This window comes from Lepisosteus oculatus, chromosome 25 (assembly GCF_040954835.1).
Source record: "Lepisosteus oculatus isolate fLepOcu1 chromosome 25, fLepOcu1.hap2, whole genome shotgun sequence".
In the NCBI taxonomy this organism is placed as follows: domain Eukaryota; kingdom Metazoa; phylum Chordata; class Actinopteri; order Semionotiformes; family Lepisosteidae; genus Lepisosteus; species Lepisosteus oculatus.
In genome coordinates this window covers 7741693-7755651 of record NC_090720.1, presented here as the reverse complement: position 1 = coordinate 7755651, position 13959 = coordinate 7741693, and the positions used below count along the sequence as shown (strand labels likewise).

At 39.5% G+C, this 13959-nt stretch overlaps 1 protein-coding gene across 4 annotated transcripts in view; it reads right to left on the bottom strand.

Annotated features, from left to right (window-relative positions):
• ephb2b (eph receptor B2b) overlaps window positions 1–13959 on the bottom strand; it is a 192194-nt gene that overhangs the window by 42414 nt on the left and 135821 nt on the right. For all 4 annotated transcript variants that reach the window (XM_069183719.1, XM_015337251.2, XM_006641931.3 and 1 more), the window contains exons 4-5: window positions 11066–11221; window positions 8085–8420 (exon numbers count right to left, since the gene is read on the bottom strand). In XM_069183719.1, the coding sequence (XP_069039820.1) occupies window positions 8085–8420; window positions 11066–11221 (492 nt within the window). The remainder of the gene's footprint in view (window positions 1–8084; window positions 8421–11065; window positions 11222–13959) is intronic.

The following is a 13959-nucleotide window of genomic DNA, read 5'->3' as shown; positions in this document are numbered from 1 at the left end:
CACTGCATAAAAAAACTGTGTGATAGGACACTCCGTTACTGTTTTTTTATAAAATCACTAGGGTCCTGAAATCTAATTAACCAGCACAGAATCATAGAATAGCTTTGGTTTTTTTAAGCACAATAAAAGTCCCAATTTAAGTGTTGTTACTTTATTCAAAATGGCAGTCAAACACACCCAGGACACAGGCCCTCAAATGGCTCTGGTGGTAAAGGCACTCACTCCAAGAACAGATTGGATTCCTCAAGCAGGCAAAGAAAAGAAACCCGATGTTTCAGCTGTGGAGCCTTCTTCTGATGGGCTCCACAACCGTAACTTACAGTACTGTTTCTTTTCTTTATTTTACTGTGCCTTTCAGCATGGAAAGAAAATGAAATACTGTAAATCTACCAGGTTAATACACACACCCTCTGTCTGACACCCAGCACCACCTCCCTTCCCAATACAACATGCTCCACTTGGTACTGAAAGATAGCCGGGCCAAGAGCGATTTGTGTGTCATCTCAGGCAGGAAAAAGAAACGAGTGTGCCATCAACATTTCATGGAGAACACTCCATTATTTATAACTGTCTCCCTGGTATGCTTCTTAATGCAAAGTAGGGAGAAAAGGAAGCATTGCCTATCTGATTTGATACTCCAGCCATAGCTGCAATTGATAACTTCAAGCGTGTATTTTTAAAAGTGATCTTATGAGTCTGGGGACTGCTCTTACCCATTTAAAGCATAGTGAGTAGTCTTGAGTATGTTCTATCCTTAGGACAGCCCCTGACTAAAAGCAGAAGGAGCAGGCACTGTTGTAAATCATAAGGGCCAACTGTAGTCAACAATGTTCTTAACATTCATGAAATCATAACACTTTATTACCATGCCTAATGATTTTCAAATTTAAAGAAAAACAAAATAATTTAATACAGAGTTATCACTCATGGTTAAACCAGTTATGCCTGGCTAACAAAGGTTCTCAAGTAAATTATTATGCATGGCTGTAAGACAGGGATCAAATGGAATGAACTGTGAAGATCCAGATGCTTAAAAATTATAAAAGGGATTTTTATAATAAGATAAGAGATCTGTGTTTTATTTGAAAGATATCAGGATAATTGTTTTGCAGGGCAGTTTAGATTCAAGATACTCATTTCCTTTATTGAAATACATTGCAAATGGCAAGTGAACAAAATAAACAAACACTCTGCAGGGGTCTACTCTAATTACCCACCACTAACTCTTTACAAACACAACGATTCAAAGAGCATTTGTTTCAGGTGGGTTACTACAAAAACATAAAAGTATACTTGGGATTGCTTTTGGGTTTTCTGGAGCAGACTATAACAACTCCAGAACAATATATTTTAGATAGGAAGAATTTCTCAATAACTAGTCATGATTATCCAGAAAATAAATTTGAAATAACAAAAAAAAAATGTACCCTTTGTGGTAACATGGTTTTTGCGAGATGTCTGTGAAATGACCAGAAAATGTCTTCATCTACAAAAGGTATGTCCCTATTCCAAATAGCACTCATTACCAGTGGTTTATATGAGAATCTCAATAGCTCAGTACTGATTAAGATTTCCAGGCAACCTGCAGTATGGCCTGTCAGTCAGTATAGAAGAGAAGCTTAAATAAAGATTTTGAGTGTGAGGTTGATTAAATCCAGCCAAAGAGCCACCACAACGTGTGGGCCTTAAAAATGTCAACAGGATCTTGTGCAGATGATAAGAGATCTGCAATTCAATGAGGAAGCACTCTTTATTTACTGTATAGTGGGAAGGATGACACCTTCCAAACCCTTTGGTAAGTTGACCTGTCAGATATTGTAACACTGTGTTCTATCCTCAAGATCATTCAGCTTATCCTGAAATGTGTTGACCATCTTTTTAACATGTTTTTATGCACAGCTCTCACCATCAGTGAAGTTATACAGAACCTTGACATGAATGGTTAAGTCTTGCAAACCACTTTGCAGTTACAGTATCTTGTAATGCCACACTGAGCAGGCCCAATGCCTCCGTCGCTATCTGCAATACCAAACCATTAAGAGTGCAGCTCTGTGCCATGGGATCCCCATCGGTCTCTGGCACCAGCTCTTCCTGAACTAATGCTTGCTTTGAAGCACTTCTCACTCACCACTGCATGAGGAGAAGTTGGCTTTTTCTTCCTGGATCTCATACTGAAGCAGAGGTTGACAGAGCATAAAAACATGCAGGTACAGTAAGTGGTTTTAAATCAAGATACAGCACATGGGTGGAAGAAAGGAGCCTGATAACCGTCTCACAGTGCACACAAACTGTTAATGGAGAAGACCAGAACATGGATAAAATACCTCAAATTGATGTCAAATGTAAAACAAAATAATTAAATAATGATAAAATGACCCTTGCTTGTATGCTTTAAAGTGCAGAGGTCAGCAGTACGGACCAATATTTGGCCATCATTGTACATCCCATACCATATTTTAGTTATGACCATGGCAGCTTCTCTTTTGAAAAATGCAAATACCCAAAGCCTTATTTTAATGACAATGTTACTAATTAGCAGCTAGCTAGCCTGTTCGCTGCCATGTGGTGCGAGGGCACCAATCAGTATTCAGCTACTGTGCTTTTGATGTGTGCCAGATGCCAGCTTGTGCTTCCTGCCTCACTGACTGTCCGACCCTTGGTGTCATATTCCATATGTGCCCTCCCTGCTACCTTCTGTCTCTGTCACACCTTGACACAGGAATACAGTGCCCCTGTCTCAGTGACAACCTAAGCCCTGGAGGGATCAGGTGAAGAAGGCTGAAAAACTAAGCAAAAAATAAATGAAACATAAATATTCTAATTTAACCAAACCTGCATTTTATGTGCAGCTACCAGTGTAGTGCTACTGCTTGAGGGATTTCATTACAAATGCTATTATCCATAAGATGAGCATAAAATCAGCATACTGTCAAATGTACCAACAAATTAGTTAATATTAAACTTTGGGGCTTTCATGAAGAATTCTTCTGTCACCTTCCAATCTAATTATTCTTGTCTTTTGTTTCTAAGAATTGCTCAAAAGCAATTAAAAAGCATTTATTTCTGTTGTAAACAAATAAAAAACAATTACTGCAGTCTGAATTTAGGTGATCATAAACATAATTTATATTCGACAATCTAGGTTGTCATGAAAATATAATGAAAATGTATAGTTTCAGGAAATAAAACAATAGCTATAAACTTTCAGCCAATTAAGTACTGTAGGTTGTCAGAGACGCTGTAAAAAACTTGCTATCAGATTGAAACTCTTCATTCAACTTATATGGCATGGTCTTTTAGAAAATGGGACACAAAAATGTATAAAATAAAATCAAAATAAACACATAAATCAACATCAGCAACTGCTTTACAGGCCAAGTTCTGAATTAACTCATAGTACACTGGGAATAAAGAAACACTGAAATGTCTGGTTTGGCGACTCACCAGTTAGTTCCAGCCCACTGCAAGGACGGCTGGTAAAAAACTATTCCAACACATTACATGGCTTTGTAAGAGCCTGCCTTAGCAATTATTTAGTAAATAATTAAGTCATTAATCATTGACTAGCACACAACACAGAAGATCAAGATTAACCTACCACTGAGTACTGCAACTGACTAGTTGACAGAGGGTGTATTGGTTGATAAGAAATTCATCCATATTCACACCAGTGTAAAAACAAAACACACCTTCTGTTGAAATGTTGTGTTTAAGGGATCAATAAATTGAAGAGAAACCCAAAATGCTGAGTCCTTCTATTCTGCAAAATACATGTGACAGTCTGCCTCAGTAGCATGTGCTTAGGGTCACTGGGATCTGGTTCATATGACAGAAGTATTCCTAAGTGATGTGTGTTTATACCGAAGGTTTTATACAGTAACCATTAACCAACACCTCTCAGAAGGCACTTGTGAGTTTGTGTAAAGCAACATACAGCCCCAATACGCAACACAACACAAATTTATATGTCACATTTCCCCACAGGGGAGCAACTGAAACTAGAACAGACTAGACTTGGTACTTTCATTTTTTCATTTTCCCACAAGAGCGCAAGAAAGATCACATGAAGCAAATGAAAGCATCTCAAATGAAATGCTGTTGTCCAGTTTAATAGAACTTCAAATACAGGCAAATACTAGGTACACTTCAAGCACAGTCTTATAAACTTAAATTGTTTTCCTTCTTTCATAAGATTTTGCTTTCCACATCATAGCTCCCAGGATCTAACTGTGGATAATAAATGTGTCTGAAGAGTGGAGAAAACTAAAAGAAACCTACTGAGAAAACCTAAGTTATTTCTGTTTTTACAGGCAAGTAATTAGTCTGCTCTGACCTGAAGGAGTCCCACCAGGGGAAGTTAAAAGAGTTCATTATTTCATTAGTTTTTACTATTGCTTCCTATTCTATTTAATTTTAATTAGTAGGTTAATGTTAGTTATTCTCAATTTGTAGACCTCCAGAACAGCTTGTTCTGTTATCACACAAGCTCTTCATATACAGCAAGTCGTCCTCAGGCAAGATGTGAGAAAGTTTGACGCTGTCAGGTCATGTCAGGTTTCAGTAGATCAAGAGTACTTTAAACACTCACTGGCCAAAACATTAGCAACCATAATGCAACAGCATACTGAGCCTTCAGTTAAGTTCCTTCAGCCTGTCAGTGTAGGACATTCCCATAAATCCTGGAATGTATCTGGTCACTCTCTCTGGACTGAATCCAGAGCAGTGGTGACCACACTGGCACATAATATTCTAAATGACAGCCATCTTGGTTTAAGTAATGGATATGGTGCTGGCAAGCTTGCCTTCAACACTCTCCTTCCTGTATAAATTCTAAGAACTTAAACATTGCATCTCCCTCTTGTACAAACACAGAGGCAATTACTATATGTACTGTATAAAGGCATTCCTCTAAGCTTTATTATTGCAGCATAAACAAGATTTGGGCTTCAATTAACCGAGACCAGAAAACAGTCTTCTGTTGAAGGGCTGACACATCAGCCCTCTTTGATGTGGCATTTTAAAATGATGAATTCTGAAGATGAATCTTTTTTGGAGTAACAATCATTTTCACAATGTAAGAGATTCAGAGTTCAAAGTTACAGTGATAGAAACTGGGATGAAGTAGGCATTCTACTATCAAGATCATAAGGGAAGCTGTTTTTAATGATATAATTTTACTTAGAAACATAAATGTGTTATTGTATTTTATAACCAAACATTCAAATATTCAGTTTGTTCTATGGGTGAGAAAATGCTAAACATGCTACTAAATTATTAACCTATCAGCTGGGCAGCTTAATTTGTTGGTACAGAGGCATATTAGAGTTGCTCAGGGGAAAAAGGCAGTGATGAGAACAGCCTTGTTAATTCTTATTTGTTTGTAAAATATTTCAGCAACTGTCCCAGAAAATCGCTGATATTATTGTGCAAACTGTGATTAAATGGTGAATGAATTAGAAATGGCAAAAGCTCTGTGCTTGGATGAGGCTAGAAATGGAAATTACAGGCTGGCTCCACATGTTAATTTCTCTGGATAAGCACTCACAGAAAATATGAGAGAACTGCTCATACGCAGCAAAACATTTGGTTTCATGCCAATCAGTTTCTATTTATTTGTTTGCTTCCTTCACGGAGCAATCCTACAAAGTGCATGACTTAATTCTAAACGTGTCTAATTAACACGCATAAAAAGCATGGTGGGGTCCTTACTAATTAAGAATGACAACATGTTTATATAACCTTCAGCTTTCCAACAAAACTTAATTGAACCCTCCTCTTCCCAGCCCATAGGGCTCCTCTGTGGACTAGTGTTTGGTGGGCAAAGCCTGTCGCACTGTGCAGGTGTGAAAGAGTACTGGCCTTTGAGACTCTCTCAAACACAAGTAAACCAGGCTCTGTCAGCCTGTAATCCAAACTGACAGGCTCACAGCAGAGACAACGCAGGCACCAATTTTCCCAAATCCAGTGGCAGGCTCTGTCGTTCATTATGCCAGCATGGAGGAAACTGAACAAGGGTCTCATTAGTATGGTTTATTAGGCCCTAAGGCCCTGGTTACTGAATATAGTAAAACCCACAAGTGGTCGCAAGCAAAACAAACCACATTTTGTGAATGAATTTAATGATTTCTGAGTCAAACCAGGTAATAAACAATGTTTGGATAATTTTAACATTGATTTAAACGGTTGTGCTAAATATTGCTCTATTTAACTCTTGCTTGAAAAAAAGATCGTAGAAGTGCAAAAGGCTAGAAAAACTACATTACTTCATGTTACTCATTTTTGTATTCATTTCAGGCTACAGTTTCTTCTTGTTTTGTTGGAAAGTGCTTAGAGATGATGCGTCTTTAAAATGCTTGCAAACAAAAGTATGAAAACTTGTTTTTTGCAAATTCCATATAATGAGGGCTCTGAAAGAAGTTTAGCTTCCATTTTAACAACATTGTAGGTTGCATTGCTGTGACATACCTGTACAGACAAATTATACTTCATTTCTAATTTTTCTATAATTTGTATTATAAACAGTACCTTCCTCTTTCTGCAACATTTAGAGTTTTAAAAAAACTTAAACTCTTTTTTCTGTAATTCACTGGAACATGTTAAAAACCCCCAAAGAAAACCACTGATTAAAATTAAACTAATTGGAATGCGTCTAAGGCTTTTCCTTGATAAATTAGGTATACGCTACCACAGTTGCCTCAGCAAGAACAATTCATTAAATCAGTCACTGGTATCTCATCAATTGGACTTGTGTGTGTGTGTATATATATATGAGAATGGGTGGCTGTGTGTGCATATTTAAGGCTGTTTTAGAAAATATTTGCGGTGAATTGGATTTTCACAGCTGCCAGGGCTAATGAGAATGCTAGCAAATCCACCAGCGCTCCCAGCCATCGAAAGAGTGGGGAGTGGGGGAAGCAGAAGAAAGATTGCTCACACTGTAATGGGGCACTAATTAAGCCTTCCCTCCCCATGGTGGCTCTGAATAAGCCCAGCACAGAGGGCATTCTGAAGTGTCAATGTGGGCAGGAGCCGTTTCAGAACTCAACTGCACGGAGAGACTCCTGAAAGAATGTTTATGAGGCCCTGCCTTGCAGTACTGGACAACACAGTCCTGTTTCTGCTGTGGGATTCCATTAGAGCAGGAGGTGAATACAACCACAACCCATTTGCTGTATTGGTGAAAACACAACCATTAAACCCTAACCATTCTTGTTTCTCCTTCCACAGACGTCAACTGAAAATACATTTAATACACATTATAGTATTTGAAAAGACTATATAAGGAAGTGCCTTAGAGAGCTTCCTCAAAATGTTCCCTTTTTTCTCGAGCTGCTGTTTCAGAGAGAGTGACTTCTATTAAGCCTGGATCCTTACGATCTATATCAATGTTTTTTTTTTTCCCCTCAGAGTAGAAGAGTGCCCTCAGGTAAGGGCTCAATCCAATAACCACAACCTCGCACATTTACCTGTAAGCGCGGGGAAATGTAACCTAAAAAAGAATGAAGAACAATCCAATCCATAAAACTGCATTCAATTCTGCAATCCAAGAAACAAAGTACGCAAGAAATGCCATAGTTTCAGATACTCTTTCTTGTCATAGTGCTTACTGACACACAGAAAAGAATGTACGGTATACAGTGGATTAATACAGTAAAGTAGTAGATGTATATAGTAAATGAAACAGTAAAGTATGACCTTGTTCTATCAAGTTGCTTTTTTAAAGAATGCATTGCAATGAAAAATGTCCAAAGGATTTTTTTTTAACAGGATACCGTTATTTAAACCAGTAGTACTTGGGAGGTTACTGTATAAAGGCTCCAAGATCACTGACATACAGTAGAGGGAAACTAGCCTACGTTTCAAAGGAAAAATAAAGTTTGTGGAAATGAAAAGGGATCTATTTTGTATTTCAAAATACCTACACTAATTTTCAGTCCCCCATCTTTTCATCTTTGAACAATTTGCTGCAGATGGGCTTTTAGCAGTAGTTTGGGATCTTTGGAAATTTCTAGGGTTTTTGTGTAAGACCAGAGCGGAGACGACACCCCTCTGCCCCACAATCTTCAGAGCGCCCAGCGACTTACCGGCCTGGTTGGTGGTGATGTTGACAGCGGAGAACTGTGGAGAGTACGGGCTCTGGTCGGACACGCCGTTCACAGCCTGGATCTCGAAAGTGTACTGGGTGTGGGCCAGGAGGTCGCTGATGTAGACGCGCGGCTCGGTGAGGCCCAGCTGCCGGGGCACAAACTGCACGTTGTCGCCGCAGCGGGTGCAAGCCCCCCGGCCTGCCCCGCAGCTCTTGCAGATGATGTTGTAGACCACGTCCTCGCGGCCCCCGGCCTCCCGCGGGGGACTCCACTCCAGCATCAGAGAGGTCTCGTTCACGCTGGAGATGACGTTCTGCGGCGCCGAAGGAATGGCTGCATAACACAAACAGAAATAATAATTCCTTTAATTTTCATAGCACTTTTCTGGACACTCCACTCAAAGGACTCCCCTCCACCACCACCAATGTGTAGCCCCACCTAGATGATGCGACAGTAGCCATAGTGCACCAGTGCGCTCCCCGCACACTGGGGAGGAGAAGAGAGCGAAGCCAGTTCATAGATGGGGATTATTAGGAGGCCATGATTGATAAAGGCCAGGGGTAATTTTGGCCAGGATGCCAGGGTAACACCCCTCCTCTTTTCGAGAAATGCCATGGGATATTTAATGACCACAGAGAGTCAGGACCACAGTAAAAAAAATTTAAGTTCCATCCGAAGGACGGTGCCTTATTTGACAGTATAGTGTCCCCATCACTATACTGGGGCATTAGGACCCTTACAGACTTCAGGGTGAGTACCCCCTTCCGGCCCCACTAACACCTCTTCCAGCAGCAAGGTCCCCCATCCAGGCTCACACCTGCTGAGCTTCAGTGGGGTGCCAGTTGCAAGCTACAGGGTGATATGGCTGCTGGCTCAGTAACATCCACTTTCTTATCTATGATAACCATGAGATGGGATGGCATGGAGGTACAGTGGAACAAGCATTGCTGGTTCAATTCTGGACCTCAGATACTACATTATCTGCATAAAGGTGATAATGCCGGTGTTTGGGCTGTTAACGGTAGGGCAATGGGCTTCTGGGAAAAATCCTCACTGTGTTTGTTGAGTGAAAAATTGAGTGTGTATGTGTGTTTGTGTCTCTGCTGTGCGCCGCGACTGGTGTTTCATCCAGGGTGTCTCCCGCCTTCCTCCTTTTCCTTTCCAGGACAAACTGTGGCTCATTGTATGGTTAGAAAATGGACGGATTGATTACAGCGAGATTGACCATTGCATATTAGACTGAGTTACAGTGCTCATTTTATATAACAGGTTAGTACAATCATCTATATGGTTTCCTGACAACTACCTTTGAACCACTAACTTGGAATTGGAAGCACTTTCACTGTCGCTTTTATATATATCTTCCTCTGCAAGTACTGTTTGACCAGTCCTGTCTCTGACAGGAACAATAACAACATAACAGTCAGAGGAACACAACTCCTCAGTCTGACTTCAGCATCTGGTACCCTAGTCAGTGCTTCCTTACAATTGCTGCAGACTGACTTGGAACCTTTGACTGGAACCTTTTGTGGAAGCGTGGTAGATTTAATTTCTTCAAATGTCCTTGTTATGCAATCATCTGGTGCAGACGCCAAGCATGTGAGGTCTCTGTTCTGCTCTACTTCTTCTCTTCCAGCATAATCCCACTTAGTTGTGTAATCACAGTTTATTCTTATCGAAAAAGTGCCAGAGACTGCAGCACGGACAGGGTGCTCCACAGATTCATTGATCACAAGATCAGCTCTCTGACTCGGATAGTTTTATATTTGAAAGGTACGCTGGAGAGCATCCCAGTTTGTATCTTTTTGTTTTATACTAGGGCTTTACAATATCCATAACAGACTCAGACAGGTATATATACACTACATACAGTAGTGAGCAAAAACACAACCTTAAGCAAAGACCAAAGCTGTCTTCTTGCAGATAAAGAAAAAATCCACTGCTACTGTTCATCCCTAATGCACTATGCAAGGAAACAAAGCCAATGGATCACTTTATTCAGTTAAATTTTGTATTTAAGCTTGTAAACATGTACAGTACTGTACATGTACTGTTTTCACATTAGCATTAGCTCATTTGACATTTAGGTATGACATGCATCAATTGGTTAATACTTGTAGATAGAACTGATGACTCATGATATCATGAAAAACTGTATGAAACAAAACAAATTCTGTGGTTCTTTTATTTCCTTTTAGTTTCTTATTTCTGCATGAGTCATTTAATTTGATTGCTCACACGAGGCCCAGGGGTGCATATAAGATGAACCCATTTAGATCTTGCACATGGGTATTTACACACAGCTGCCTATTTTAAAGTGTGATGATTCCAGTGGTCATTTTTATTCCATTGTAATCCAGTGGTTTAATCTCCCTTTTTGCCCTTAATGGTCATACTGAAGTCCGAATCACACTGAAGCTCCCCGGCCTTTTCTCTATGTGGTTGGGTTTTATGCAAATTCCTTTGTCAAAGAATTCAAATGATCACACAGTTTTCTTCCCTTTCAGTTCATCAAAAGAGCAAAGCAAGTTTTTCAACACACTACAGAAAGTCACTCTTTCTAAGCCTGCTTTTTGTTGCCAGATATAAAAGCTTGTTATGCATGTAACTTACATTCGTGTCAGGTCTAGAGTTCGGATACAAACTACAAATCATGCTGCAAAAATCAAAAAAAGGCTTGCACCAAAATGACTTTATACTTGCTTGGCGCGGCCCTGGATTTTCTTAAATTCACACTTAAAAACCACAGGAGATGAGAGTTTCGTTCCTGTGGCTGCAGACATTAATATTTCATTCCACTAAGGGGACCCATGGGGGTACCAGAACAGCCTCTCTCTGTCAGTCATTCCTGGAGACAGCAGTACTAGCTATTTTCTAAAATACCGCCACCAATTACTTGGGACACACCACTGACGTTGGCCAGAGAACCAGAAGCAGAAGCGGCCTGTTAATACTAGCATTGCCAGCAGTGTGCATACTTGTGCAGGGCATTTCCAAGGGATCCGTTTCGGTACGGTAGTGGCCACTGCGACAGACACAGCTGACGGCTCCTTCAGATGTGGTGCGGCTATTGATAGGACACTGCATGCAGGAGTCATCTCCCTGGGCCGGCTTGAAGGAACCTGACGGACAAGCTGTGAAACACAAAACAGAACGTTAGGAGGAAGGAACGGAATTTGTTCAGCGTGTTTCGCCCCCAAGGTTATCTTGCACCAACTTTCCCAGCTGTACTATGGTGCTCATTTCCAACAAGACGTTAAAAGAATGCCACATTTTACAGATCCAGTTGGAATGTTTCAGTGAGACACATTTTGCTAAGTGGCAATAATCTCAAATCTGGCACACCAAAGCATTTATAGAATAAAGTTCTCGAAACGCATAGTATACATTATGTTATGTATACTATGTATACATTATACATTATTATGTCTTTAAGGAATTAAATATCACATTTTGGAGGAAAAAAAAACACTTTTACGGGATAAACGTTGCGAGAGAAGAAAAACATATTCTGAAACAATGGACTTCTGATGTCTTTGTTACTGCTCCGAGTGATACTACACGAGATATGGTGCTGATTGCTTGCAATCAAAATGAAAAAAAAAGAATCAAAGAAGAAAAAAGCCAATCTAAGAAATATGTGATGAACATAATGGACTGAAAAAGAAAAAATGCAGGTTTTCAATGCCAGAACATTCAAGGACATATGAATGCAGCTTTCATGGCATTGAATAAACTGCACAGTAAAAGTAAACCCATCATTTAAAAAGTTCAGTTAAATATTCCTCTGCCTTATTTACACTCTGCAATCCTTACATAACATCAGAGTTACTTTGTATTCAAAATTCAAGGTTCTTGATTTTGCCTACTGTGAGGGTATTCACTGCCTCTTTCTGAAAAGTCTAATCTTTGTAACACCACTATGTCAGTCTTTTAGAAAGTGTGTCTTGCACCTCATGAACAATACATTGATATTTAAAGCAGGAGGGAAACAACAAAAGAATAAAATGCTTGATTCTGTCCTAAAAACTCCTGTTTTCCTACTACCCTGGACATTTTCCCCAGAGTTCTGAGTACCTACTCAGACATATTGTTGAGTAACATGCATGGTTCACATGCATGGAAGAAAGATTTTTAATCTCATTTCCTCACAGAGTTGTAATGTGTACAAATTTTGGAGTGCAAAAAAATGTAATATATATACAGTGTTACATTATCTCTATTATTTCTGATTTCTTTTTCTTGTTAACCAGGGGATGTAACAGTGGGAAAGTGTCTACAGTGAGCAATCTTTTCAGGTTTTTGACTTCAGCCTGGACTCGAACTAAATCTCAACCTCTCTTAAAATGGGTTAGATGTGTCCTATATATTTACTGATCATCGTGACCTTGCTCCTGCCAAATTTCACTGAAAACTGGAATACATTTCCTTATTCAAGCACTGCCTTTTCTATTAAAAATATCATACAATCTACTATTTATAATATTGTATTGAAAAGGTAAGTCATGAAGGAAGAAACACTGTAGACAAACCTTGAGGTACTACAGTATATAAAGAGCAATGCCCTTCACACAAAGCAGCTACACACAAGTAGGGAAATGTATGTCCCTCCACCTTCATAGTATTTCCCTTTAACAAAAGTCAAAGTTCACATCCACAGGGACTCCTGAAGACTGAGCAGATTCATAGGAATTCACTTACACTTTGACCCTTAATACACAAACAGAACACGTTCAACTACCCCACTCCCCATGAGCTCAGCTACACCAGCTCTGTCAGAAGTGACAAACATGAATTTTGCAAAACACACCTAGAGATTGGCCTTGAAGGCTGGCAGGACGCCACTTTTGTGGAAAAGGTCTGGAAACAAGTCCTGAAAGTCCGCCAAGACCCTTCACTGGAGCATTTATGTAATGCAATCCCTCCTCTTACCTTTACCTTAAGTACAAGTTTCAGCTTTTTATTTGTTTTTGGTTACACTGAAGAAAGTTACCGACACAACACACATTGATCGGCTGGATTTATGCAAACGGCAGCTTACTTTGGATTTTAGAGTGGAATTTCCCTAATGTTGATACTGGCATGATTTTTCAAGGCCAGAGCCAACTGTAGTGAGATTCCAGGAACACCAACTTCATTCTTAATCGGCATAGTAAGGTATACTGGCCTACGACACTGCAAGAAATGAACAGTACACAGTTTTGATGGATATACAGTGATGCCTCCTAGACATCATACTTGATAAAAATAACCTGTATGATTCAAAGGAAAATTAGATTTTTAGATCAGAGTAATGAGATGCAGATGACTTCAAGAGATACATCAAGAGAATATGAGTGCTCTTTCACTTGGAACAACAGAAATAAATTGTCTTTGGTCAGGCGTATTTATGCAAGGTCAAGATAACTACTAGAATTCACTTTTGAACCATCTGAGGCAATTTTTTCAGACGTTGCCACTGCTGTCACAACGTTTTTCTTTTTTTAGTCAAAGACAATTTTTATCAGACCCTGCCCTTCAAGGTGTGGTTGTGATTTCACCGCTTTTATTTCAACAGAAAGAGACAAGATTCTACATCAAGTTCCTTACTGTTTCAACAGTTTGGCTTGTCCAGCTCAGTGAGATGAAATGGCCAACATGAATAGAATATTAAATCTTTGGTCCATATTAAAAAAAATATGTTGTACAATTGTCTGCAGGAAACCCAAATCCAACATTTACAACTGTCACGGATCAAGTGAAAATATCCAGAGCAACATATTAAACAAACATGTAAAGGCTTTGTCAAAGTCTTGAAACCTTTTCAATCACAAAGTTCTATTTGACTTTAAAAAGGTCAGGTGTTAATTGTTGTCAGGTGGCACAGAAGGAC